Source organism: Meles meles, chromosome 6 (genome assembly GCF_922984935.1).
Source record: "Meles meles chromosome 6, mMelMel3.1 paternal haplotype, whole genome shotgun sequence".
In the NCBI taxonomy this organism is placed as follows: Eukaryota; Metazoa; Chordata; class Mammalia; order Carnivora; family Mustelidae; genus Meles; species Meles meles.
In genome coordinates this window covers 148,364,393-148,389,669 of record NC_060071.1, presented here as the reverse complement: position 1 = coordinate 148,389,669, position 25,277 = coordinate 148,364,393, and the positions used below count along the sequence as shown (strand labels likewise).

The 25,277-nt window shown below is 58.7% G+C and overlaps 2 protein-coding genes across 11 annotated transcripts in view; one reads left to right on the top strand and one right to left on the bottom strand.

Moving 5' to 3' along the window:
• Positions 1-604, top strand: part of MOK (MOK protein kinase) — a 53,495-nt gene extending 52,891 nt beyond the window's left edge. The window contains exon 12 of the mRNA XM_046009879.1: positions 62-604. Within this exon, the coding sequence (XP_045865835.1) occupies positions 62-142 (81 nt within the window). The 3' untranslated portion in view covers positions 143-604. The remainder of the gene's footprint in view (positions 1-61) is intronic.
• Positions 605-3,959: 3,355 nt separating this feature from the next.
• Positions 3,960-25,277, bottom strand: part of WDR20 (WD repeat domain 20) — a 67,612-nt gene continuing 46,294 nt past the window's right edge. The window contains exons 1-4 of one of the 10 annotated variants that reach the window (XM_046008935.1): positions 18,096-18,226; positions 14,504-15,763; positions 5,319-5,507; positions 3,972-4,728 (exon numbers count right to left, since the gene is read on the bottom strand). In XM_046008935.1, coding sequence (XP_045864891.1) covers positions 4,675-4,728; positions 5,319-5,507; positions 14,504-15,676 — 1,416 coding nt within the window. In that variant the 5' untranslated portion in view covers positions 15,677-15,763; positions 18,096-18,226 and the 3' untranslated portion in view covers positions 3,972-4,674. Of the gene's footprint in view, positions 4,729-5,318; positions 5,508-12,908; positions 13,102-14,503; positions 15,764-18,095; positions 18,227-25,277 lie in introns of those variants that run through there. The other 9 variants (XM_046008934.1, XM_046008933.1, XM_046008931.1 and 6 more) reach the window with 9 other exon arrangements.

The window sequence follows — 25,277 nt, the reverse complement described above, 5'->3', positions numbered from 1 at the left end:
TCGCTCCCCGTGGCCCACGGCTCTCCAGCCGGCCCCGCTGAGTGTCTGTTTCCTTCGACAGACGGATGCACACAAGGACACGAAGCCCAACGTAAAGCAGTACCACCTGCCGTCCATCCAGAGGAAGGGCGGGGGCCGCTGAGACGCTCCGGGCTGGCTGATGGCTCGCCCGCTGGGAGCAGAGACCAGGTGTGGCCCGGCCGGGGCCCTCAGATCACCGCTGAGCCCCCGGGGAGAGGGCAGCGGGGAGAGGCCTGGCGTGTCCCCCTCGAAGAACCTGGCGTCCCTGGAGGCACTGCCCCGCCGGCCAGCCGGCGCCCCCTCGGCCTGGAGCCCCCAGCCAGCGACTCCGGGTGTCCTGAGCGCGGCTGTCCTGTGCTCCAGCCAATACATTCGTAAAACCACCTCAGCCCGGGCTTTCCTCTCGTGTTTCTAACCGAGAAATTTGGGGCAGAAAATATTTTGTAATTTTTTTTTTATCTGAATCAAAACAGAAGTCGGAGTTTATACACTGTGTTATTCAGCTCGGCTTCAGCACGGGCTCTGCGCGTCGTGCCTTCTTTAGCACGTCACCAGTCGCACGGGGACGTCGCAGTCCCATCATGCTGTCAGAGTTTTATTAAAGAATAAGCTATCAGTGCGATATTTTAATATTTTCTGAGTTAAACGTGTCCTGACATGCATTTCTCTATTTTTAGGTCTTGGGAGCCTATGTGGGAATTTATTTTGTTGGTAAGGCTTTGGTACAGCTTAGTTTTGTGGCGCTTGAGAAGCCAGAGGCGCGGCCCGAGTGCACGTGGCCTCGGTGCCCCGGGGAGCTGTGGCCAGACGAGGCCGCCACGCGTGGGGCACGTCGGGACACCAGCTTCCCCGCGGGCCCTCGCGTTGGCTCGCAGGAGAGATGCTGCTTTGCTTTGCTGCGGGCCCGCCCGCTGGGCAGACGCCAGGCCCCTCCTGAGCCCGTTTTTGTCTTGGGATGTAGCGTAGTGACACCTTCGTTTTCTCGTCTTCACAAATGTACACCGTTAAGAAAAAGCAAATTTTCCGGGTTAGTTTTCGTCTTATTCCCTCTTTTAAGACAAATCTGTGATGCTCTTCCACACGCTCACCAGTGGCCGCCGCCTCTGACCTGCCCGCCAGGTGGTGGAGCAGAACCAGGGGTCCCAGGTCGGCCCGGCCGAAGGGCAGATTCAGCACCAGAAACGACACCTCAAGTGTTGGGGGCACATGAGGAGGGGCTGGAAAGGGCTTCCTTTGAGCCCATTTAACACCCTGGCAGAGGCTTCCAGATTCCCTGTTGTGGCGGGGGGCTCTGGGGGTCTGCGGAGGAGCTGGGAGTTCTGGGGCCCCTGGGAGCTGAGGCAGGAGGAGGCCAGGGCCGGGTGGCGCTGGGGCTGAGTGGCGGGAGGGCCAGGGAGACCGGAGCGGGCTCCTGGGATTGCAGAGGGCCCTGCAGGGCCTGTGCACCCACACTCTGAACCCAGGCCGGGAGGCTGCTGGACAGCCAGGCCCCCGACGGGCAGTGGCTCACGGGGCATGCTCCTGTCCTCGCAGACTGGCCCTAAGGACCATTTAAGGACTGACAAGAATTTGTGTATTTAGGAAACCTGTTACCCCTGTAAGTGTATAAAACTGAAGTGGAAAATCTTTAAAGTTCTCCCACATGCCTTTCTGAGAAAGCAGACTTGTCCCTGTGGAGGGCCTCTCTGGGGCAGGCCAGGCCCTTGGGGGTGCGACCTGTCCACCCACTGAAGCTCTTTTGGCTTCACGTTGGTCTCTGGAAGACAAGGCAGGGAGGCAGGCAGCCCGGAGCCAGGAGCCCGGAGCGCAGCCACAGCAGGCCCAAAGCGGGCACAGCCAGTCCAGCCCCCTGCGCACCGGCGTCCGTGGAGGAGCAGGCCACGCTCTCCCTTCCGGCACCCACCCAGCTGCTCTCAGCATGGGAGCCAGTCCCCGAGCAGCTGGAATGGCTCTGGCTATGCCTGGCCTCCAGGCCCCGTGCTGGGCTGGTGCGGGGGACCTCCTCCGCCCACTGCCGAGGCCCTGGGGGTCTCCGCTCGCTGCAGGCTGGGAAGGTGGTGAAGGGAACCTGAAGGCCAGGTGAGCCTTTGTGGGCAACACTCTTCCCAAGCCACAAAGCCCAGTGCACCAGCCTGCGCTCCTCCCCCACGGGGTCCTCCTGCCCTGAGCCCCAGAGGGCATGAGCACACACGGCCCGGGTGCCCTGGCATGGAGGTGCGGCCTGGGGCGCTGGTCCCAGAGCTCCCGTTGACAGCGCCTTCGCGTGTGAACCTGCTCGTGGGGTAGAAAGCGAAGGCGACGCCACCCAAGGGACCTGGGTGCGGCTGCTCCCTACCCCCCAGTACAGGGGACACTCGTGGGCCTGCCGTGTTTCCTCTGGCCGCTGGCAGGCTCACTGACTCCCGGACCCGCAGCCTCGCCCCCTCTCAGCTTCCCTTGGACCCGTCCCCACGCGGGCAGCACGCCTTCACTGGCCCCAAACGTGTACGAAAGCTCAAGGCAGCAAGTAAAAGCGAACGCAAGTCGTGCCGAGCCTTACCTGGCTTCTGAGGGTGACGGACCTCGGGGTTAGCCTGGGGGCCCCCTGCCCGGGACCTGCCAGGTGCTGCGTGTCTGTGGCGGCGGGAGGTTGGGGGGAGTGAGGGGTGGGGGAGGGCAGCTACAAGGCATTTGGAAGCCACCTTGGACTACTTGGTCCAAGAGCCATAAATCTGTTCCCACTACAGACGCATCGATGCCAAACCAGGGCCCATCTGAGAGCTTCGCCCTGGAACCTGAGCCCAGGGGGCCGGGCAGGGGGCCGAGCCAGAACCCCCCACCTCCAGAGATGTGGAAGGAGGGATAGGGGCGGGGGGCACGGCTGGGGCGTCCAACCCAACAGAGCCTGAACTTTAACACACGTGACCGTTATCCCCATGCCCACATTTCCACCTGTCACTTCTAGAAAAGGAGCCCAGCCCAGAGGATCCCAGGATGAACGCTGGACTCTGTTCTCTGGCCTGGGCCTTGGCTGACCTGCGGCAGTATGTGGGCCCCCGCGGGTGTCCCTGGACCCGGCAGGTGGGGTCTGCGTCCTTGTCCATGCCTAGACGCCAGCATTTTGGTCACCGTGACAGGCCATCCAGAATGTGCAGGTCACTTTGCATGTATGCGACTGATAAATTCGGACTCTCTCTTGAGACGGTGGGTCTGACTCTCCCGGCGTTCCCTTCCCCCAGAGCACCCGTCTCTCTGCAGAGAGTCAGCCCTCCCAGGGGCTCCGGGGGCTGCAGAAGCGTTGGTGGCCCGGCCTCTCCTCTCCCAGCCTCGGACACACGGCAGCTCTCGGAGGGCGGGCGCTTGGTTTTCTGGCTCCGCCGTGCAGACAGGCCCCAGATCTAACGTGCTCGCTTCGAGAGCTGTGTTTCGGGCTCAGTATCACCGGATAAAAATGCCTTCCGATAAAAATGCCTTCCGAGGGCACAGCTGCAGACGGTGGTCCAAGTGACAGCCTTCTGCTTGGCGACGCCCGCCTCCCGCCTCCGCTGCGTCTACTGGTGGGTGGGTGTGGGCGGGACCCACGCCCAGGGCTGCTCTGGAGCCAGTCTGAACCCGACACCCGACCCGAGGGTCCCCACACCCTGGACTCGCCAGAGGCCGGGATGACGTCTTGTGGCCACCGGCTTCCAGCACGACAGACCGCGCCCAAGGACTTAAAGCTGGGAGGAGAAAGGGGTTCGCTGTCTCACCTGCACAGCGGTCGCCCCCCAACTCCTCACGGCGGCGGAAGAGCCACAGAACTCTCCAGATGAGCCGCGCTCCTGCAGCCCGTCCTCGTCGTCCTCGTTTGGGCTTCCAGGAACGGGGTGGAAGAGGACGAATAATTTCATACCAAACTTCAATCGAACAAAAAGTTACATTAAAAATTGAGCCAACTTAACAGAAGATAAACAGTATATTCAAGATAGTTTTAATATTAATTTTTGTGTGTGTGAATTAGAAAGACCGCTCATGAATGACGGAAATGCCCGAAGTAACCGACGCAGCATTTACACACACAATACAGAGCTGACTGCGAGGGGGCCCCGGTGTTAAAGTCAGTTCAGATTAAAAAGAGCATCTTCACACCCTGCAGGGCCGTGAGTCCGTGAGACCCGTATTTAAAGTAATTCCCTAATAGCATTAAACTATTTTAAGTGCAAAAATTCGTAAAAATCTACGATTGCAGCATCCATCTTCCTGAATGACAGACTTAAGTCAGAAAGCAACAGCCTTCTCCAGGACTGCTTTCCAGCTTGTCTCTGATCACCTACGTATGGAAACATCAGTGCAAAAACAGAGTGAAATACTATTTATAACCGTTGAGTTAAGGGGACTTCTCGTCCAAGAATTATTGTATTTTATATATATATATATGAGATTTTAATTACAGTTGAGTAAAACAAGAAAATCCCCTTTATTTCTTTACTGCAGCCCCAAAGAACCTTTTAAAAATGGGAACAGCTTCTTTGGGTGAATGGCAGAGAGCGCCCTTCCAAGCAGGCCCTGCGGGTCCTCACACGTGACTCTGGGTGACAGCCGCCTCCGTGAGTGTCCGTGCTCTCGTCTCCGTCCGTCTGTTGCTCCCGTGGGGGCCCCGTCGGGGCGAGGGTTCTCAAGCCGGTGGGGGGGCCGCTACACTGCGGTTCCACCCGGAGAGCCGGCCTGGTTTTGGGATGCCAGTAAGCCCTGCAAACAAAGCAGTTTCCATTAATCCAGCAAAACACGGGCAGCCAAGGAAGCCACACTCATCCTTCGCCAGAGGCTCCCACGACCACAGATTTGTCGGACTGTTAGCCAGTGTGAACAAACCCTCCATTTCTCATCTGCTTCTTCCTATCCATGGCACCGTGTGACCTTCCGAGCCACCGAAGCCGGCCCCAGGCGGGGCGTCCTACGCTGGGCAGGGCTGGCCTGGGGAGCAGTGGGCAGCCTCTCGGGGCCTGGGCTCCTGGGGACATCAGCGGTGCCCTTTGACCTCACGACCTGTCCCCACAGCAGGTCGGCCACCACAGGCGGGGTGTAGAGCTTTCTAAAGGTGTCTTCCTGCCGGGGTGGGGGTGGTCTCGCTCTCTCTGGTTCGGGTGATGGTGGTGTCCCTCTGCCTTCAGCACTGGCATATGGGGCTCAGCGCGAGGTTAAGGGAGGATCTGGGCCCTGGGCTGTTGGGTTTGGGGACACGGCGCGGGAGGTCGCCCCCAGTGAGAGGCGGGAGGCCTGAGCTGAGATCCGCCCGACCCTCGACACAGCAAGGAGCGTCTCCATTTCTCCACACTCACTGGGACGGAGTCTCCTCGCGGCTCATGTTCGTTCAGTAAGAAATTGAAGGTTACAAGCGCGTGACCCTGAAGCCCGGCGTTCAGTTCTCTGAAAATGCGCTGTCCTAAAAAGTGCTTCCGCTGTTCACTGTTGGCACGGGACAAGCCTTGAACTTGGACGAAACGCAGCTGCGATGGCACACCCTGGACCTGTGTGGACGCGGACGGTGAGGGGGGCTGTGACACTGCCCTTCGGCTCTGCCCATCCCTGGGGACATGGGGGGGGGCAGGGGCCCGGGCAACTGTCCCACCGGGACGCCTTCCAGCTCGTTTGTCACAACTGACGGCTGCTCATCTAGACTCAAGTCAGGAAGCCAAGAGCAAAGGGAGGGTCCCCCCGGGGCCCCTGCTCCGAATCCACAGATCATCTTTCCCTGGGGTCCAGGAGCTGCCGCCGAGAAGGAGCACAACCTGGGCTGACTTCACGGTGAGGCGCCCCCCGTGATTCCCACGCACGACCGCCGGGCAGCTACACGGGCAGCTACACGGCCGGAGGGGCCGCGGACCTCACCCTGGGCCCCCGCCTCCCCAGGGTGGGGCGAGCAGTAGCCGCCGAGGGAGGGGAGCCGCGGATCCATCCCTCCTCACCGCCCCTAGGGAGCTGCAGGGAGGCCGGCAAGGTCGGACTCTACCTCCGGGGGATGGTCCAGAGGGAAGAAGCCTTTATCCCAAGAATGCTCTGCCTCCGAGAGGTTTCGGGGGACCCGGACGACAGACAGCGGTTCCCAGGAGCTGTCCCAGGAACGGTGCCAAGTCTGTAGCATGCAGAGGACCCTTTTCTCCCCAAATGAGAGGAGGACTCTGCTCCTCCCGCTGAAGGGGGAGGGGTGACCCAGCCTGGGGACAGACCCCAGCCCTGCGCAGGGCTCCGGAGGACGGTGGCCCGAGACGCCCGCGGCTGTTTAAAGACTCTGGACACACAGAGAAAGGCAGCCCCCCAGCTCCGCCCCAGACCAGCCTTGTCCAACTCCAGGACAAGGAAAGCCACATGTGAAATATAAAATTTTAGGGGCACATTTAACAATTAAAAGGTGAAATTAGTTCTAAGACATTTAACCCAATGTAGCCCGTATTATCGTTTCAACAGGTAATGAAAGTAGACATTATGAAGGCGCTATTTTACGTCATTTTCCTGTATGAAGCCTTGGGGCCACTGTGGAGCACATCTGGCTTTGGGCGCCCCATTCCTGTGCTGCAGGTGGCCCGCGCCGCCCGGCCCTGCCTTCGACCCTCTCCAATCCAGAGCGCGACGGCCGCAGCATCAGCGGGGGCACCCCGAGATGCCACCCCATCCTCGGGGATCCGGGGGAAGCCCCATTCTACACAGACTCACTCACTCTCTGGTTTCCGTTGGCTGAAGCCTCCGCCCCCCACAACCCCCACCCCCTGCTGTCCTACTGTCCGCGTGAGGCCCAGGTTCAAAAGAGATCACCAAGGTCACCTGAACAAGCAGCCACCTCAAACCCGCCCTTCCCCTGGGTTTCTTCTGCCCATGAACTTCAACTGCCAGATGCTCCCCTGCCCAGGGGACCGCAGGGTCTGGATCACGGGGTTAGCCCTTCCGCTGTCACCTGTGGGGGACAATTTCTTATGCACACGGTACACCAGCATGGACCTGGGACACACATGCTGGTGCCGCCCCTCGGTCACTGCGCTGGGACACAGCCCGGGACGCCAGCCTGGCATGGAGGGAGGATCCCGAGAGCTCTGTGGGGTGAGCCTCTGCCAGAACAAAGGGACAAGGGACAGAATGGTGGGCCTCCAGCAGCCTGGCACCAAGCAGACATGCCCCGCTGAGGGGGCACGACCCCAGGGCGCAGGTGAGGGTCTAGAGCATTCCTAGAAGGAGGGCGCGAAGGATCGTTGGACACAAGCAGCCTGAGGCCTTTGCAGGTCAGCAGCAGGGGACGGGGGCCATCCAGAGGCTGTCCGGGGCCAGCGGACGCGGTCCCCATCGGGCCCGGCACGGCCAGCGCATGTCAACCCCACCTGTTCCCTTCCTGGAGATGGAACCGGCCTCGCTGGGATGGACCGTGGAGGCACCTGGAGAAATCCTGCTTTCAGCCAAAAACTCAGTGTCAAGGTCACCTTGCTCCTGTCAGCTGTGCTTTCGCTCAAAGGTTACCGGGGGGCAGAGAGAAAGACGGGCAACACAGGCCCCCATCAAAGACCTGAGACGGCCATGGCGAGGAAGCCCTGCGGACGTCCGGGGCCCAGCTGCGGCCCGGGCCGCCTGCTCGGGAGGAGGGCTTGCTGTTGGCGCCCTCCCCGGTGACTTCGGGAGATGAAGGGGCAAAGAACAGGCCCGGGAGGATGGAGAGTCGGGCCTGGCTGGCCTGCACGGCGCTGACCCACCAGACACTGGACAGCGGGCGATGACGACTCGCTGCGCGAGCACCCGTCCTCTTAGGCCCCCGGGGTAGCTGTTAGAGGACGAGGGATGACTCCCGAACCTGGTATTTAATAAGCTGCTGTTCTCACCCGAGTGGCCGTTTTATCCCCGCTAGAGAGCTCACTGACAAGTAAGGGATGAGATACTCCAGCTCTTGGTCACGCAGAGACTAAGAGGCAGGTATCATTTGTAAAGCGATGTCCCCTTAGAGATGGCCCGGAGTCGGCGAGATGTCACCAGGTTGCCTTCCTCCAGGAGCTTCCAGCCGCGGATGCGCTCCCCCCGCCACCAGGGCCTCGCCGCTCACAGGACCCCGACCACGTGCCCGGCGGGGCCGAGGCCCCTGAGCCCCCGAGCCAGGCGTAGGAAGTGGGTCAAGCAGGGCCTCGACCCCCACCCCGCCCAGAGCCCCTGCTCGCTCTGTAGCGGACCGCGTTCCTGTGGCAGCCTCCAGCTGCCCAGTGACAGGTTACCCCAAAGGTGACACATTTCCCCAGAGGCCCCTCAGCCTGGCCTCCAAAGCCAGGGGGAAGTTACGCTCTTGTCGGACGTCCGGGAAAGAGGTGCTCTCGGGCGCCAGCGTGTGAGGGCCGCTCCGAGAAGGGGCCTAGAGACCAGGCCTGGACTCTTGCCCTCGGGCCCCACGTCCGGTGGCTGGGGGAGGGGACCCTCTTGGGAGTCCCTAAAGCCTCTCCAGAGGGGTCCACCCAACACGAGAGGCCAGTCTGGAGGCCACCGACACTAGAGGAGGGGACGGGCTGAGCGCCTCCGGCGGCTCCGACCCTTTCGGGACCCCGTGGTCCAGACTCGGCAGTTTCACAGGCAGCCACCCGCGGAAGACGGGCCTGGAGTCTTTTCGCAAGGCACAAACTATTTTGAAAAGATGAGGTGTTGTGTGTAGCTTTTTAAACTTGCTGTTGACCTAACAAGTACGGGCTGAAAATCCACTCGGCACTCGGGAAAACCCCACGGCTCCCGCTCCCGGAGATCCGAGGCGCCCGCGTGAGGGCGGAGGCCGAGGCCGTGTCCTCTGCTGCGGCAGCCTGGCGGCAGAGGCCAAGGGCACACACTTGCACCCGAAGCTCGGGAGGCCGGCCCCGTCAGCAAGATGCTGGGGTCCAGCCTCTGGAGCCGCTTCCTGAGGCCCTGGCAGCCCCGAGCCCCAGGCTCAGATGTCTCACGTCAAGTTGGGAGCACCAGGGCCTGACCGGGGCCTCGGCCCCATGTTCGCCTCTCACAGCCTCCAGGGAACTTGCAGATCTCGGTGGAGCTCCTGGCCTTGAGGCGTTCAGGGTCGCCGACATCAGGGCACCGTGGAGAGGGAAGGGACCCTTCGGAGCAGGACAATGTGAGTGGCCAACTCTTGGCACCCTCAATGGGCCTTCCCTCACCGGCCCTTTCTGCAGGGGACCAGACCGCTGGACCTCCCCGCACTGACCACGCCGCCAGCTCGGCCCGCACACCATTCAAGACCAGGAGGAGGGCAAGGACCCTCTCGCCCCAGCCCGCCTGCCCAGGGAAAGAGGTCCCCACGGAAGCCTGCCGGCTGGGTGGCCGCTGGGTGTGCAGGGTCCCGGGGCCAGCTGGCAGCCAGGGCGCCTTCCGAGTGTCGCCCCTGCGGTTCACAGGGCCTCCGCCAGGCTCAGCCGCAGGGCCACCAGCTGCCCCCGCCCGGCCAGGAGTCAGGGAGACGAGGGCCACACGCAACGGTCAGTGCCTCTGATCCCACAAACTGCATGTCTCATTACAAGGAACTCCGAGCTGGCAACAGGAGGCAGAAATTCGTGGCTACTTGCTCTATAAATGCTAACAAAGCCCGTAATTTTACAGCATTTAGAAGTTTTCTTTTTTGGCTCATGGAGACTGTGGTGAAGCCCAGCTGGGAAATGGCCAGCCGCAAACCGTGCGCTTGCACACTTCCCCTGCTCGTTCAGTGCTCGTCCACGCACACAGGGCCGCAGCCCTCCCGCCCAGACACACGCGCGCGAATCTCGAGCCGTGACAGTGACAAAAGCCAAAAACCAAGACAGTGAAACAGAAACATGATTTTCTTAAAATGCTAAATTAACGATTACAGTTATTAATTATACAGTAATTAAATTACTGATATTAAAGCTGCAGTAATTACTGTAACATATTGTAACTAATACCGTAATTTATCAACATTTCATGTTAGGAAGGCTCTTTATCAAATTTATTCATCAGGAAATTAGGTGAAAACGTAAAAAAGGAAATACCTTATTCTACCTTTGACTTTCATTAAAGGTAAATAATCGTACAATTTTACACAAGGTCACCTAACACGGCAGTCTGTAATAAACTCAGGCGCACGGAAATAAAAAAGGCAGGAAACTCTTCCTTTTATACTCAAACTGGGGGGCGGCATGTGAGAACACCAAGTCACATAACAGGAGCAGCAACGAATCAGAGTTAATACCGGGGGTGGGGGGACTGGGCATTCTCACACAGCTTTGAACTTGGGCTCTGAACACAAGTGCTTTTCAATACGAGCCCCGGACTCCGCTCTCCCGACCGCTGTCCGCACTCATGGGCCATCCCTGGGGTGGTCACGGAGCTGAGTCCCTTGAGGACCCGAACAGACGACAGTCCCCGGCAGCCCACCATGACAGGCATGCCGGACAGGGACCGCCTTCCGCGCCCGGTCCCTGCGGTGTTCCCGGCTTGGCTGGCACCGCCAGTCACTCATCAGGCCCACAGCCCACGTGCAGGGGCCCCGCTGTGGAAGGGAAGCCCGACAGCGGACACGCCCAGCAGCACCAGGAAGTCGATCGGGGCCATGGGCTGGCTGGCGTCCGCCGAGCCCTGGAGCACAGAAGGGACGCTGTGCTCCGTGTCTCTCCCGGAAAAGCCAGGGGACTCTGCTTCTAGGTCCTCCTCGCACCGTCAGGCACACGAACGCCATCGGGGTTTCCCAAAGGATTCCTTCTCCAGCCCTCCCTGGCCCTGCGGCCTTTCCCCTCACACCTGGACCTTCCCCACCAAAAAACCGAGCACCTCCCTGCCAAGGCCGGAGGTGAGGGAGCCCCGTACGCAGGTCCAGACTCTGACAAAGCAGCGTCACCAATTTCCACGCCAACTCAACACTTGACGGGGCCTTCAAAATTCAAGATGCACCACGGGGAGTGGGGCAAGTGGGGGGCCTGGGCAACTTGCCAGCCAGGACTTGGGTGTTAGGCCAACAGTGGAGCAGGCACCTGAGTCCCACTGGGACGTATGCGCGTCCACAAAGACGGTGCAGTTTCCCGACGTTCTCTTGCTAGCGGCTCCGGAGCGGCCAGGGCAGTAATGCTGGTAATAGCTTACTTCTGTCTGCCTCTCCTCCCCGGTCCTGTCCTAGTTATGTATCCGCAGTCCCAAGGCAATGGCTCACAGAACACTTCCAAAATGCTCTAGAAGGTTCAATCAGCACAAAAGACAGAATTAAGATTCTTTACCACTATTTAAGTGAACTTAGAACCCAAAGGTACCGATTATTTGTCAAGAGTCTGTCTACTCCCTCTTACACATTTGCTCTTAAAAGAAGGCAGGGTTGGGCGCCGGGTGGCTCAGTGGGTTAAGCCTCTGCCTTCAGCTCAGGTCGTGATCCCAGGGTTCTGGGATCGAGCCCTGCGTTGGGCTCTCTACTCAGCAGGGAGCCTGCTTCCCCTTTTCTCTGTCTGCTTGTGATTTCTGCCTAATAAATAAAATCTTAAAAAAACAAACAAAAAAAAACAAGGCAGAGTTTTCCAAAGGCTTCCCTGTCCGGCCCTCTCAGGGACTTTAGTCTCCCGGCCCCTGAGGAAGAGAAGAATGTCAGAGCAGGGCTGGGGTCCCTGCACGCAGGCCAGGAGGGCAGGAGGGAGTGGGGGTCGAGAGCCCTGCGGTCTGTGGCTTCCCTGGGCGCGTGGCAGACGGCTGTGGCGGCCGAGGAGCAGCCTCTCCAGCCAGCGCTAACTCATCCCAGGGGTGAGGCGATTAAAGCTGCTCTTGCTCAGGATAACGCTGAAGCGAAAACACTAAACAGTTTCCATGAAGCTCAAAGTTCGGTGAGGAAACTAGAAAACTCGAAAAGCGCTCCCCAGATGTGCTCAAGGCTGCCATGGAAGCCACCCAGCCCTGGGCCTTCTGTACCTGAGACCAAGACCCCCCGCCCGCTGGGGCAGCACACGCCGTCGGAAGCCAGTCCCGGGGAGGGGGCCCCGCCCGCCTCTCCTCAAGCTGCGGGCAGCTCCAGGCCGCTCTTGGCTGGGTCTTGGAGGACACCTTGGGTTCTGTCCTCCTGACAGTGGGACAGTGGCTCAGCGGCTGGCGAAGAAAGGGGGCGGGTGTCAGAAGGGCCGCACGACCCTGTGCAGCAACTCACCCCCAGCAACGGGCCCCAGAGCAGGACGGACAGTCGTTCAGGATACGATCGCCAGCAGGAACTGGGAGACCACCACAGACCAAGCCCCAAACCCCAAAGTGTGCCAGGACCACGGTTTCAAACACCGGGGTGGGAGCGAGCGGGGAGTAGTGACACCACGGGCTTCCGTCAGCACATCTCAGAGCTCGCTTGGGAGGGAACAATAATTCCTCTTGCCTCTCCCCCCCCCGACTGACTCCCCCTCGGTAAGGCCCCCGGTGCCCCCGAGCGCCCGTGTGGCCGCGCGCAGCGGAGGGCGCCAAAGGGTGAAAGCGGCCAGAAAGCCCCCGGCCCAGGGCGCACCGCGGCTTCCCCGCCGGCAACGCAGGGAGCTGTGCTCAGAGCCCAACGGTCCCAAGAAGCTTCCCGGTAAACGCTACTTACCTGGGACGGGCCACTCTGCCGGGCCACTCAGTCCTGAACTCTGAAACTGCGTACTCAAGGCCTCAGAAGCATCTGAACTGAAATTTCTAAACCTAAGTCGGTACATAAAATTGCACCTGGGGTGCCTGGTTCTGATTCTCTCCATCCGACGTCCCAGTTTAGCCTCCAAAGGTGAACAGTCCACAAGCACGGCTGTCTTTGCTGCCGGTTAACATTTAGGAACAAAGGACCACAACAACTTAAGAGTAAACAGAACATGAACATACACCCATGACGTCATGCATAAACGGGGGGGCGGGGTGCACCTGGAAGGCCGGCGCACTTCGGAACACCGCGACCTCGAACACCGCGATCGGAACAGAAGGCCCTCCCGTGGAAGGGGCGGGTGGAAAGTGAGCTGGGGGTTGGGGGGGGGGCGGGAATCAGGCCCAGGAAAGTGGGGTCCGGCCTCCCAGGGGGCTGCGGGCTGCGCTCCGGCACACAGAGCTCCGGCTCCAAGCCCAGAGCGCGTGTCCTCTTTGCTGAATCGCATCCACTACTCAAACGGGTGTGAACGATCAGCGTCTCTGGGTTTCACGACAAAGGTGTGCAGAACAGAAAACAAACCAGAATAACCAAAGTTAAGTTAACAAATAAGATAATCACCATCTTGACATAAAATACGTAGGTCAAAGAACCAGCTCCTTCCCCGTTGAAACTGGACTCTGAAACTCCCCGCGCAGCCACTGGCCCCCTGGAAGCAGCTCGGCATCCAGCCGGGCGGGCTCAGGCGGCCACGCCCCAGTGCCGGGAGGGGGGGGGGGGGAAACACGGGACGGACGGACAGTCCAGCCGGAAGCCGGTGAGGCCAGAGCCCGAGCGGGCGGGATCACGACAGCCACCCAGTAATGCGAGGGGGCAACTGGCCCTCCGTGCCTCCCCCTGGGCGGGGTCCCCTCGGGAAGCACTCGGAACCTGGGGTGGGGGGCGGTGTCTGTCAGACTTTACAAAACAAGACCAAACTGTGCAGGGCCTACAGTTGGGCTTTTTGACCAAAACCAACATCAGCAACAACAAAAAACCCACAGAAAATTGCAGAAGGAACCAAAACCTCCTTTCCCTTGGAAAAAAACATAAGCAAAGCGCATCCAACGGAAAACGTCTTGGCTCACGTGGCAAGAGCCCCCCACCCCACACATCCCCCCCGCCCCCCGCGACACCTGCTGCTGGCGCCCGTCCTCAGCCCACGGCTCCCGGGAGCTGGCCAGGCTCCGGGAACGAGGGGATTTTAGTGCACCGAACCTCAATCAAAGTGCTACAAACTGCTTCTTTGAAAAAAGATGTTTATTAAACAATTTTAATTGTCATAAAATGACTAAAATGGGTTTTAAAAATTAAGGCTCTTCTCTTTCTGTGGATTGCCAGAACAATGTAAAAATAATATCAATCAACCCTGCTGAATGCTTTGTTCCTAAAGTTAAATTTCATAGATTCCTAAACATTTTATGATTAAGATAAAAACTGGACTAGAAATGACAATTATGGCCGTCCATACTGAACACACACTCTGATCAGGTGTACAACATTCTAATTGAGTAGTTAAGCAAAAATATTCCAGTTAAAGCAGAAGTTTTAATTTTAGCATTTTAAAGTCATTGTTTCCCCACACTGTCATGATTTTCCTAAAGTCGAAATAGTCTAATACAGGAGCGCTAACCTTGGGACTCTATATACTCCCAGGAGGGTGACTGACTTGGCTGGCAATTAGTTTGATTATATTTTTTTTTTAAACGTTCTAAGTTGAATTATCAAATGATTCAGAATTACATGGCATGCAGTATCCAAAATTATGGCTCTGATGCATTTAGATTTACATTAAGAGTAAGAAGTGCCATTCACATTCATTGTACACCCCACCCCTCCCGCAAGGAAAAAATCTCTACCTACTCGAGTTCTAGATCTGGCGCAGCATTAAGGATTAAAACTTACCACTTTACCAGGCCTTCCCCATGTGCAAATAAATCCCTCCTGACAAGCAGTGACTAGACAGTCTTCAAGAAAGATTAACACAGTCAGTCTTTCATGCGCTATCTTTTTACAGATGAGCGGCTCTAACAAGGGGACGTCTTCCATCCGAGGACACAGGGGCGTCCCCAGGGTTTTAGCTGGGTCCGTTTTGGTTTTAGTAACCAGGTTCAGTTTGTCGCTGCTCTTGCTAGATATGTGTCCCATGCTGTGGTTTCGCTTGTGGTCTTTCTCGTGGTGCCTGTCCTTCCGGTCGTGCAGGGAGAGCGTCGCGAACTTGCTGACCCCAGAAGCGACGGCGCCGTCGGCCACGCTGCTCTTGCTGCCGGCACTGGACACGGTGGAGTGGGGGAGGCTGTTGGAGCGGGGCAGGGGCGGGGGCGCGGAGCTGCCGGGCGTCGTGACGCTGTTCCCCGTGCTGCCGGCAGGAGGGCTCGTGGCGTTCATGACATTGGTGTGTGTCCTTGCTCTCGAGAGGGGCTGGTGGGGGAAAAGGATGTCTTCCGTGAGGTCCCAGAGGCAGAGCTGCGTGTCCTGGCCCACCGAGCCGAACCGGTACGTCACGCTGACGGGGCGGCTCTCGGCAGAGTTCCGTTTGGACAGCCGGGACTGTGTACTGTTGGCCCGGTCGCGGCCGAAATGAAGGAGGTCCTGGAAGTCCTCGTCACTGCCGCTGAACTCCATGGGGTCGCTCTCTTCCACGCTAGTGGTGTAGGGGTCGAACGCCACCACACTGACCCACGACTTGTGCCCGTGGCCTCGGGCGATCACCCGGCAGTCTCCGAAGGCCCAGACGGTCACCAGGTCGTCCTCGCCGCCCGTCACGATGTACTTGCCGTCCGGGCTCCAGCACACGCACAGCAGGCCTCCGAAGTAGCTCCGCATTGTGCCGTGCAACTCCACCGAGTCAAAGTTGAACACCCGCAGAAACCCGTCCTGGCTCACGCAGGCCAAGAACTTGCCATCTGGGGAGAAAGCAAACTCGTTGAGGGCCCCCTCGCCCACGGTCCACTTAAGGAGAGGGTTCCTCGTGGATTTGCTCTTGCAAGTATGCACGGCGAAGCTCTCGCCCTGCTTCAGAAGCTGGTAGTGGGGGGCTGTGGTGCCACAAGCGTGCTCCACGTTATACAAGTACATGCTCCCACTCGCGTGCGCTACTAGGAAAAGGCTTTCCGAACCGGGAACCCATTTGACACAGGTTACGCGTGACTTGTCTATTAGTCTCTGTGAAGACAAAGGAGAACAAGTTATCACAATGGAGAAGCTTTAAGGGTGGACTTTTCCAGCAAGAAACTCGTCTGCTTCTCGGCGAGAAGGGAAGGGTCCATCCAGGCACTGCACACTATCCCGCGGTCAGCCAAGCCAGCGAAGAGCACCGGGGCCCCTTGTAGAACTACTTTCTAGAACTGCACTTGGGTGTGAGGCCACCGGCTTTCGCTGACGGAGTCAGTCATTCAACACACACTGCTGAGAGCCTACCACGTGCCAGACACCGTCCCAGGCGCTGGGCCACACCGATGAGAGGCCGGCCCCCGGGGCCTCCTCCTTCTCCTCACGCCAGGAGCGTCTGAGTCCGTGCTTCCTGGCACCTACACCAGCGCCCTCCCTCAGAGGCCTCTCCGCGTTTCAGCAGCACCTAAGTCCCCTACACCTGCCTCTGCTCCGGCCGCTCCGGGGGTGGGGGTGGGGGTGGGTGTCAACGCGCAGCCCCTGGCAGCAGCGCACCTGCTGGCTTCCCGCAAACTTGCCAGCTCAGACTCGCTGTCCTGCGAGCATCCTAAAAAGCAGTTCCTCCGAAGCTTCTTCGTGGTGTTTAACAAAATAAAAAGACGATTTACTCGGGAGGATGGGCCTAATCACTGCCACGCCATGCTAATTTCTGTTCCTCTCACAGGCACGGGAGTCTTGTCTTTAAAACCGAAACAGCAAAAGGCCAAAGTAAAAAGCACCCGAAGGCACAACACGCGTGCGTCCCTGCTCGCAGCCCTTGCTGTGGGGCTCACTGGCACAGCGGGTCCTCACGGGATGCCCTGCTCCAGGCTGCCGGGTCCCAAAGCACATCACCAGAAGCCAACCAGAAGTTCCCAAGACTCCCAAGTTTTTGGAAATGCCTCCTGCCAAACCCTCTCCGCCGCCAGCTGCCTGGGAACTGGGTGCCTCAGGGTCAGTTAAACACGACCACTTCCCCTCCCTGGCTGGGACCCTGGGCCGGAGCCTTGGGGCACCGACGTAAACCCCCGGCCCGCACTACCCACAACTCCCCTGGCTTTGCACAGCTGTGCTGAGCGTGTGCGTCTTCACAGAAAAGCAAAGAACATGAAATCACTCGTTTTTTTTTCCAAAGACGGACTGAGTAAGGTGCAGAATAGCAGGCCCCGGGCAGGGAGAAGAAGGGACACCCCGTGCGGTGAGCAGGGCCCCTGGCAGGGATGAGAAGGGACGCCGGCCCCCATGGCACACAGGGACCGGGCTGCAGGTGACACAGCCGACTGCCCCGTGGGGGCACCGCCGGCCTCTGAAGTCAACAGAGACACACGAGCTGGCCTTGGGGACACAGCCGATGTTCTCATCCCCTGCCTCCTTGCCCTCCTACCTACACCAACGCCAACAACCTAAAAGCCCAGCACCCCACGCCGGCAGGGTTTCCGAGGCCTTCACTGCTTCACCCTTAAGAGGTCAGAACGGGGCTCTCCTCCTGTGGGGGCTGCCCCCATCCGTCAGACTGTGCTGTCCCCGCCGGGCCCAGGCTACCCGGTTGGCCTTGGGCCACCGTGGCTCTCCTGTGTCGGGGGCGGCCTGGTCAGGCGGCCCCAGAGCTACCTCACGCTGGCAACACCATGGCTCTCGGTTCCTGCCCCTCACACGTGTCCGCAACCACACAGACTGTGGTCTTGTCAACAGAACACCACGGCCACGCGATCCTGTGTGGAAATTTTTAAGGACGGACATCGAAACTTCCAGCGCAATGCTTAAGAGAAAATTTTGTTTTTGGCGGAAAGAGATACAACAAAAACAGTTCCATTAGACTCCGAAACTGCAATCCCGTCAAGTAGACAGGGTACTGTTCCCCACGCGGGAGGCGCGAAGACAAAGAATGACAACACTGTCGTCGCAGCAAACGTCACTGGGACAGAACACACATAGACACTTCATTCCCTACTAAACAGGTGCATGGAGACAACTGTAAACAGATACATGCATGCAACTTCCGGCCAGACACCCGAGCCGGGCACCTGGGAATCCGGCACGGCAGGCCAGGCAGCCACGGACGCCGGCAGGCCAGGCGCCGGGACCGGCTCAGACGCGGAGGGGCTCTCCCCGGCAGGTCATGCGCTCCAGCGTGCCCAAAACATCGGCCTCGAGGGGCGCTCCCCGGGGCTCCTATGGGGCTGGGGCACGCGGCACACACGCGGGGACAGCGGGGCTGACCTCCCGTCGGAGGCCTGACTCCGCATCCCGGGCCCTGGGCAAGTGGCTCCGCACATGTGTTCTTCACCCTCGACAGGACCCTGCAAGGCCAGCTTCTGCTCTGAGTGGGCGATCTGTTCTCACTTACACAGAAGCGTGCAGAGCTCACTCGCGTCCGTTTTCTCCATTCCAGTTCACCTGTCCCCAGAGTCACCAGCACGAAGCTTCCGGTTTCGCTCTCCAGATCATCTTGCCCGCGGACAAGGCAAACACGGGGACAAATCCATCCGCCCTCCTTGCTTCACGCTAGAGCCGACGCGCCGGCGCCCGGCTGCTCTCTCACTCGGTCCCGCATCCGAACGGCTTCCGCACGCGTATCAAGACCGCTTCCCTGTTCTCTCTAACGCGGCACAGCATTCACTCGCACCGAGGGAAACACGGTCATCTGTCTTGAAGTCCCCACCGCCGGCCATTCCCGGAGCACACACGGCAGTTCTCGCCTGTACGAGTTCGCCACGGGATGAATTCCCAGCCACACAGCTGGGGCAAAAGGCACCTACGTTTTAATCTTGACGGGTACGGCCAGACTGCCTCCCACGGGGGGCAGAACAACGATACTCGCATCAGCAGGGTAAGAGCACCGCTTCCCCCGAGGGAGGAAGGCAGATCTGACCAGCATATCGCCACCAGGAAACGCAAGCTCGGAAAGGCCAGGACGCCCGCCCGCAGCCCGGCTCGCTCACTCGCTCAGCGGCTCGCCCGCCCGCTCGCCCGTGGATCGTTCCGGCATTCCTTCTAAGGGCATCGATGCCGGGCCCTGATACAGCACTGATTAGAACAGACGGCATTCGCATCCAAGTGGGAGGAGAAGATAGTAAAATCTGTAAGACCTGAGGGTGACAAGAGCTGTGGAGGAAACCAGACCAGGGGCAGAAGGCACAGTGCTGACGGGGAGGAGGGCGAAGCGCCTTCGATCTCAGACGGGAGAGCCTAGCGAGGCTCCTTCTTGGGCGGCACAGGCTAGCTGAGCGGGCGGACAGCCGCAGCGGGTAGGCCAAGGGCACGTGGGGAAAAGCACCTCACAGAGGGAGCCACAGCCACGAGGCGCTGAGGCAGGAGCAAACCCAGCCCTGGGCAGCCCAGAGAAAGAAGGGAGCCAGAGCAGGCGGGACGGGCTGGGCGAGGCGGGGCTGCCACCCTGCGCCACTGACAGACAGTGACCAAGGCCGGGGCCACTCACACTGGCTCCCAGGAACAGGACGAGCCCGCCTCAGACCCTGGGCCAGGGCAGGAGGCACAACTCTAGGGCCAGCTAGCTGACAGTCACCGAATGTAAACGACTCTGGTTATCCGGTTTGGATTTAACAAAAAGAAGAAGAGGAAAGAAAGCATTTCACGCCCATCTTTCTACTCAAGAAACAAACACCTGGACACTGTATTCAGTAAATATAAGCCCAATACCTATACCGTAAAGGTGTATTTCTGTTGCTGAAAATATCTCGTAAGAAAGGTGGAGAATCTCAATGCCCCATGTTAAGTAACGGGGCGCCCCTGTTAAGCTTGACTTCTCCAGTACCGGTGGGTCTGTGATCCGGACGCACGGGAACAAAACCGCCTCAGCGGAAGCGTGGCCTCTGAGGGAAGGGGGGTGCAGGGAAAGACTGTGTGGGGAGTGGCCAGGACAGAGCCGTCCGGGCGGATGCGGAGACACACACAGCACCTGTTTTGGCTGGAGCACCCAAGCAGGGGCAGGGAACGAGGTCCGGGATTGTGAGCTGGGGCTCAGGACAGCCATGTCTCAGGCTAAGCAGCTCTGGGCCGTGACCCTGAAGCCCTGGGCCACCGATCCCACAGCTCTGAGCACTTGATTTGCGCCTGAAGTGAGATGTGCTGTGTGTAAGAACACACTGGATTCTGAAGATGTGAACAACTACGGCAACAATCCCACTCATCGTTTCATATTACATATATGTTGAGAGAATATCTGGGTACTTAGAGAAAACAAAATCTTAATTTCACCCACTTTTTGCTTATTTCCCGTGCTGTTAGGAAGTGTGCGGCCGCACACGTGGCTCGCACTGTCTTTCCACTGGCGGTGTGGCTGTGGTCGGGGAGCAAAGACTTCTGAAAGGGGAAGCGACAGAAGAAAGAGGAATCCCCCTTGGCAGAAGATAGAGAGTAGAAGATGGGAGGTGGGGCAGGTGGGGAGGAACCAGTTAAGAGGCTGTGACATTGTTGAGGACAGAAAATGACCGGTGGTAGCATGGCAAGATGGGCTGTCAACGATGGCTTAGGCTGCGGTGAGCGGGGGAGGGGCGGGGAAGGGGCCTGTGGGTTCTCCTGGGCCTGGAGCTCAAGCGCCTGCCACACGCAGGAAGGCCGGGGGAGGGATTATGCTGGGGAGAAGCCCAAGTGTCCTCATGGAGTAGGCAGAGGAGACGAGGACACCAGCTGAGAAGAGTGAGAGCCAGATCTGTGACCTCCTAAGATCCCCGAGGAAGGTGCAGTGTGGACGAAGAGGACAGGGGACGCTCCACTCAAGAGGGGGCAGGACAAAAATCAGGTGGGCAGAAGGAACATCCAAGGACATGACCCCAAAGTCCCATGAGGCAAGGAAGGAGCTAAGGCTCAGTGATCACCACAGACCAGGAGCTCAGCAGCATGGCAACGACCCTCCGTGTCCTGTGATGGACTCTCTGAGGTTGGCTCAGTCTACCCCACGAAGTGAAAGTCAGAGGGGGGCAGTGACCCCAGCAGGGCTGAGGTAGGCAGAGCAGAAGCAGGGAGGCCTCCTTTGAAGAGCACAGGGCGTGAGTCTGAGGGACCAATGAGAGGGGCAAGCGGGGCTCCCTGGCTGCAGAGAAGCCCAGGGACAATGACTGGGAAAGGAGGGGAGTGTGAACCCACTTCCAGAAAACCGGCAGGGGGGATGAAGCGGGGCAGGAGCTCAGGGAGGGGGAAGAGGGCAGGCAGGTGGCCAGGTGGTTCAGCGGTTAAGACGGTCTCTATGAGGTCCCCTGGCTTGGGCACTGGGCTTCCATTAAAGAGTCAAATTCCAAAATGCTTGGAGCCAATTTCTATAATCACTTTTGTGAAAACCAGACACTGAACCTGGAGGTGGGCTCACCGTTTCCGCGTGTCACAGAGCCGCTCCCACACCCACACTCGTCACCAGCCCCTGCCAGCCCCCACCTGCGGCCCCGCACGATCCCCACCCCGACTCCGGAGAAACCTTCCCTTTGCTGGTACAGCTCCAGCACAAATCAAACACTGAAACTACCATCACCAACGGCATCAAGAGACAAGATTTAACTATAATCAATAAAAAGGAAGCAAGAACAAAAATAAATCTATAATTGTGTTGAAGTGTCACTGCTAGGACAACATTTTCTAAAGCACTTAGTTGTCTTTTTATTTTTTATTTTGGGGGGGAGAAGGGCAGAGTGACAGGGAGAGAGAATCTCAGGCAGACTCCACACTGAGCACAGAGCCCAACGCGGGGCTCGATCTCACAACCCTGAGATCATGAACTGAGCTGAAACCAAGAGTGAGACCCTTAAATGACTAAGCTACCCGGGTGCCTTTTATTCTTTTCTACTACTAACAACACGACAAGCAGGAAAAATTTATTTCAGGGGCAGTGGGTATGCATTTGATAATGCAGGTATTAGTCTATGACGAAAATACTGAAGCGAACAATCAAAAACCACAGCAGCTGGGGGCGGAAGCCAGAGTGCAGCCACAAGCAAAACGCAGGACTAGGGCTCTGCTTCTGTGAACCCATTTAAAGAGAGCGGCTTCCCTCAGGAAGTGTGAGAAAAGGGTATTTCAAAGCCGTAGAAAGGAGCATCAAATGTCTTATCAAGGCTAAAACTCTGAGAAATAGAGCATTATGAGCTCCTTTCCTTCCTTTGATTAAAAAAAGTAACAACGAAACAAAACTAAATGCCCATAACCACTCTTTTGTCCCAGAACTGGACAGAAGACTGCAAAGCTGAGCCTGGCTTTGCCCACCCCTGGGGGCACTGGGTGCCAGGAAGGAGCAAGAAGATGCAGCCTTGGGCTGGCCGAGGCCGGCCTTGGCTCCCCGGGAGCCCTTCAGACAGCAGGAGATGCCAACCCACCCGGCGTGATGGCCCTGGCCTCCCAGCCCACGACGGGAAACAAAGTCAAGGACAGAGGGTCTCTCATTCTGTGTCAGTAGTGGAAGAAGCCACGATGACCAGTGCGTCTTAGATCTTACATCTTCCCCAACAATCAAAACACACTTGAAAATCCTCCAAAGTTAATATTCTATGGATACAACCCTGAAATAATGAGAATTTCTACAAAAACAAGTCTGAGTTCCTCATCATCTAGAAACTGTCCCTTTATAATCCCCCCCCCTCCACAGTGCATCATAACCACCAGCAGTAACGAGTGAGCCTTTGGGGTCCTTCACGGGAAGCTGAATGCTGACCGGCTGGGGACTCTCCTTTCCCTGGAGCTTGCAGAATGAAGGGCCACTCCACGGGCACACACAGAATGCTAGACACACCGAGGACCCACTGAGAGAGATGGAGGGAGGAGACCAGGGACCCATGGGTGTCACTCCCCTGGGGAGGCTGGAAAGGACCAGGTACTTCCTTCCTTCTGGACTGAGCCGGTTCAACAGCCAGGCCCTGGGGCATGACAGGGACACCTGGCAGCAGGGCCTGAAGATAGCACGGCCCCCCCTGAAGTCCACTGGCCAGCGGGGAGGAGGGTCTCTGACGGAGTGTGTGAACCCACCAGGCTCACCTCATTAAAAACGTAAAAACTACAAAGACAGTAAGTTAGGAGTGAGCACTGGGGCTTTTCCCATCTTCTTTGTACATCTATAACAATCATTAAAATAATTTTTAAAAATTTTTTTAGTTAATGGAGAGGGGAAAAAATCACTTTTTAAGATATACTTGACACCCAGATAGAAATTTTCATCTATCTTTAACATCAGGTGGATTTCTAGACTCTCTAATTCCATTCCACCCATCCATCTCCCCGTGCAAACATCGGTTATCTTTTCACCGGCCAGCAGCCCGGAGAAGGGAGGAAACGGTGGGAGAACCGGTACCGGGCGTGTGTGCACGTGTACACGTGTGTGCAACGGACACCGTGAGAGAAGCGCTCGGAGGAAGACACACGTGTGACCCACGTGATAAGCTGTTCCCCGTCTTCTGCTCTGCACACACTCATTCTCTGCCTGGTTTGTGCTGGAAACTTACTGCCTCCCCCTTCCAAGAAGCCCTTCCCCACCCCCCGGGGCCGCCTGCTTCCCCTCCAGCCGCAAACTCTGCTGAGCATCCCCCAAGGGCTCGCTGTCCCAGCCTGGGGCTCAACACCTCTCCTCCCCTCTTTCAGGTGGGTGATGCTCTCCTCCGGCTTTCCAGGTGAGGAGGGGTGGAGGGAAAGAGCAGGAGGCGTTCGGGCTCAAGGCTCTGCTTTCTGAGCCACGGGGCTGAGTCTCTAAGTGGAATGTGGGAAGTGGCTCTCTGAAGGCCCGGTGACGAGCCGTGCAGAGTCCTGGAGTATGGTCAGTGCCCCAGACCTTCCGTCTCATCTCCGGGAGGGGATGACTAGTTACACGCCAAAATCCCGAATTTTTACCCCTGGGCTCCAGGGTCCACGTATCCAACATTCATCGGCCTCTGCAGCTTGTCAAGGACAGACTGGAACTCCGATCTTCCCCTCCACTCTACACCTGCCCCTTCCCCAGTCTTCCCCAACGGGTAAGTGACAGCCGGAAACCGACCCATCTCCAAGCAGCAGCCACGGGAATTTGCAGAAACACCAACCTGACCGCCTCGTGCTCCTGCCCCCTCCACCCTCAGTGGCGCAGTGCTCGGGTCTCACGGCCGCCCTCCGCACCACCCTCCCCAGGGACACGGGCCTCCCTCGGCTCTCCTGACCCCCCCATCGCCCCATCCTTCCTACTCCGGGCCTTCACCCGCTCTCCCTTCTGGGAAACACTCCATCTCAGGCTGGACCCGGACGGCCTCTCACTCGCGGCAAGCCCCGCCTAGAGCACAGCTCCTGGGCCAGGGGCGGTCCGCGCCACCCGGTCCCTCTGCCGCCTCCCCAGGCCTCTGCGTCCTCATGCGCCACATGCCCGCATTGCCTTAGCGCGTGCAGGCCAGCTACTGCTGCCACGTCTCTCTCTCGAGGGGGAGCGACGGAAGCAGCCCACGTGGGCACAAGGAAGGGAGACCGAGGTCTGTCGCCGGGACGGACAGGGCCGCTGCTGCCGTCCACCAGCTCTCCCGCACAGGCGCTGGCCTCCTCACTGGCCTTGCTACCTGTGCCACTCTCCCCTCAGGCCGATCCACATTCCGCAAGTGCCGGCGAGCGCGCTAAGGACACGCCTGACACACTCATTCCCTTGATTAAAAGCCCAGAACCACCCTTACAGCCTCCAGCGCCAGACCCAAATTTCCCAGTATGACAGGGCATTCACAGTCTGGCTCCAACGCATCCGTCCGCTCTGACCCCGGTGTCTTTGAGGCCTGCACGCTGACCTGGGTCGCGCCTGGCCACCCAACGCCCCTCCACGTGCCAAGCGGTTTTCTCCAGCCTGAGAGCCTCCCTCCCATTTCCCCGACTCCTGCGCACCTTTCAAGACCCAGATCAAGTGTCACCTTCTGGACACCTCGGATTTACGATACTGGATCCACGCTGAAGAATACGGCGCACACATGTCCCCAGGCACTGTGTCCCCAGCTCTCTGATAACACGGCCCGGAACCCCGTCCAACCACGGCACTGAGCTGGGAGCTCCTGGGAACACAAGGGCCCAGCCACCTGGCAACGCCACACTGCGGTGCTCACAGGCCGTGCCCGGGAGCCCGCCTCTGTCGCCACCTTATTACCTGCCCGGACAACTCACTCCCCTTCTCCATGTCATCTGTAAGACAGCAACGGCTGCCTGCCCGGTCACACTGGGGCAGATCTAGAACAGGCCGAAGCCTCTAAGTCTCGTGCCAAGGGGAAGCCCGCCTGATGCCAGCTCCGAGCGCCGCTCCCGGCACTCTCAGATCCAGACCACCACGACGCCTGCTCTGACACCCTGACCAAAACCTGATGAAAACGCCATCCGCGCAGCCAAAGACTCTCCTCACTGTGAAAGGCAAACAACTTCCGCCTCAAGCTGCGAGTGCCAAACTGGCATTTAACCCTACACGGTTTTATTTTCAAATAAGACGTAAGATGAGCACGAGACAACTCGCGCTGAAATCAGAGTGACGAGCTGCTTCCTGGCCCGCGATGCCCGTTGCTGTCCAGAGCAAGGCGCGGATCTGGCTGACGCGTCCGAGTGC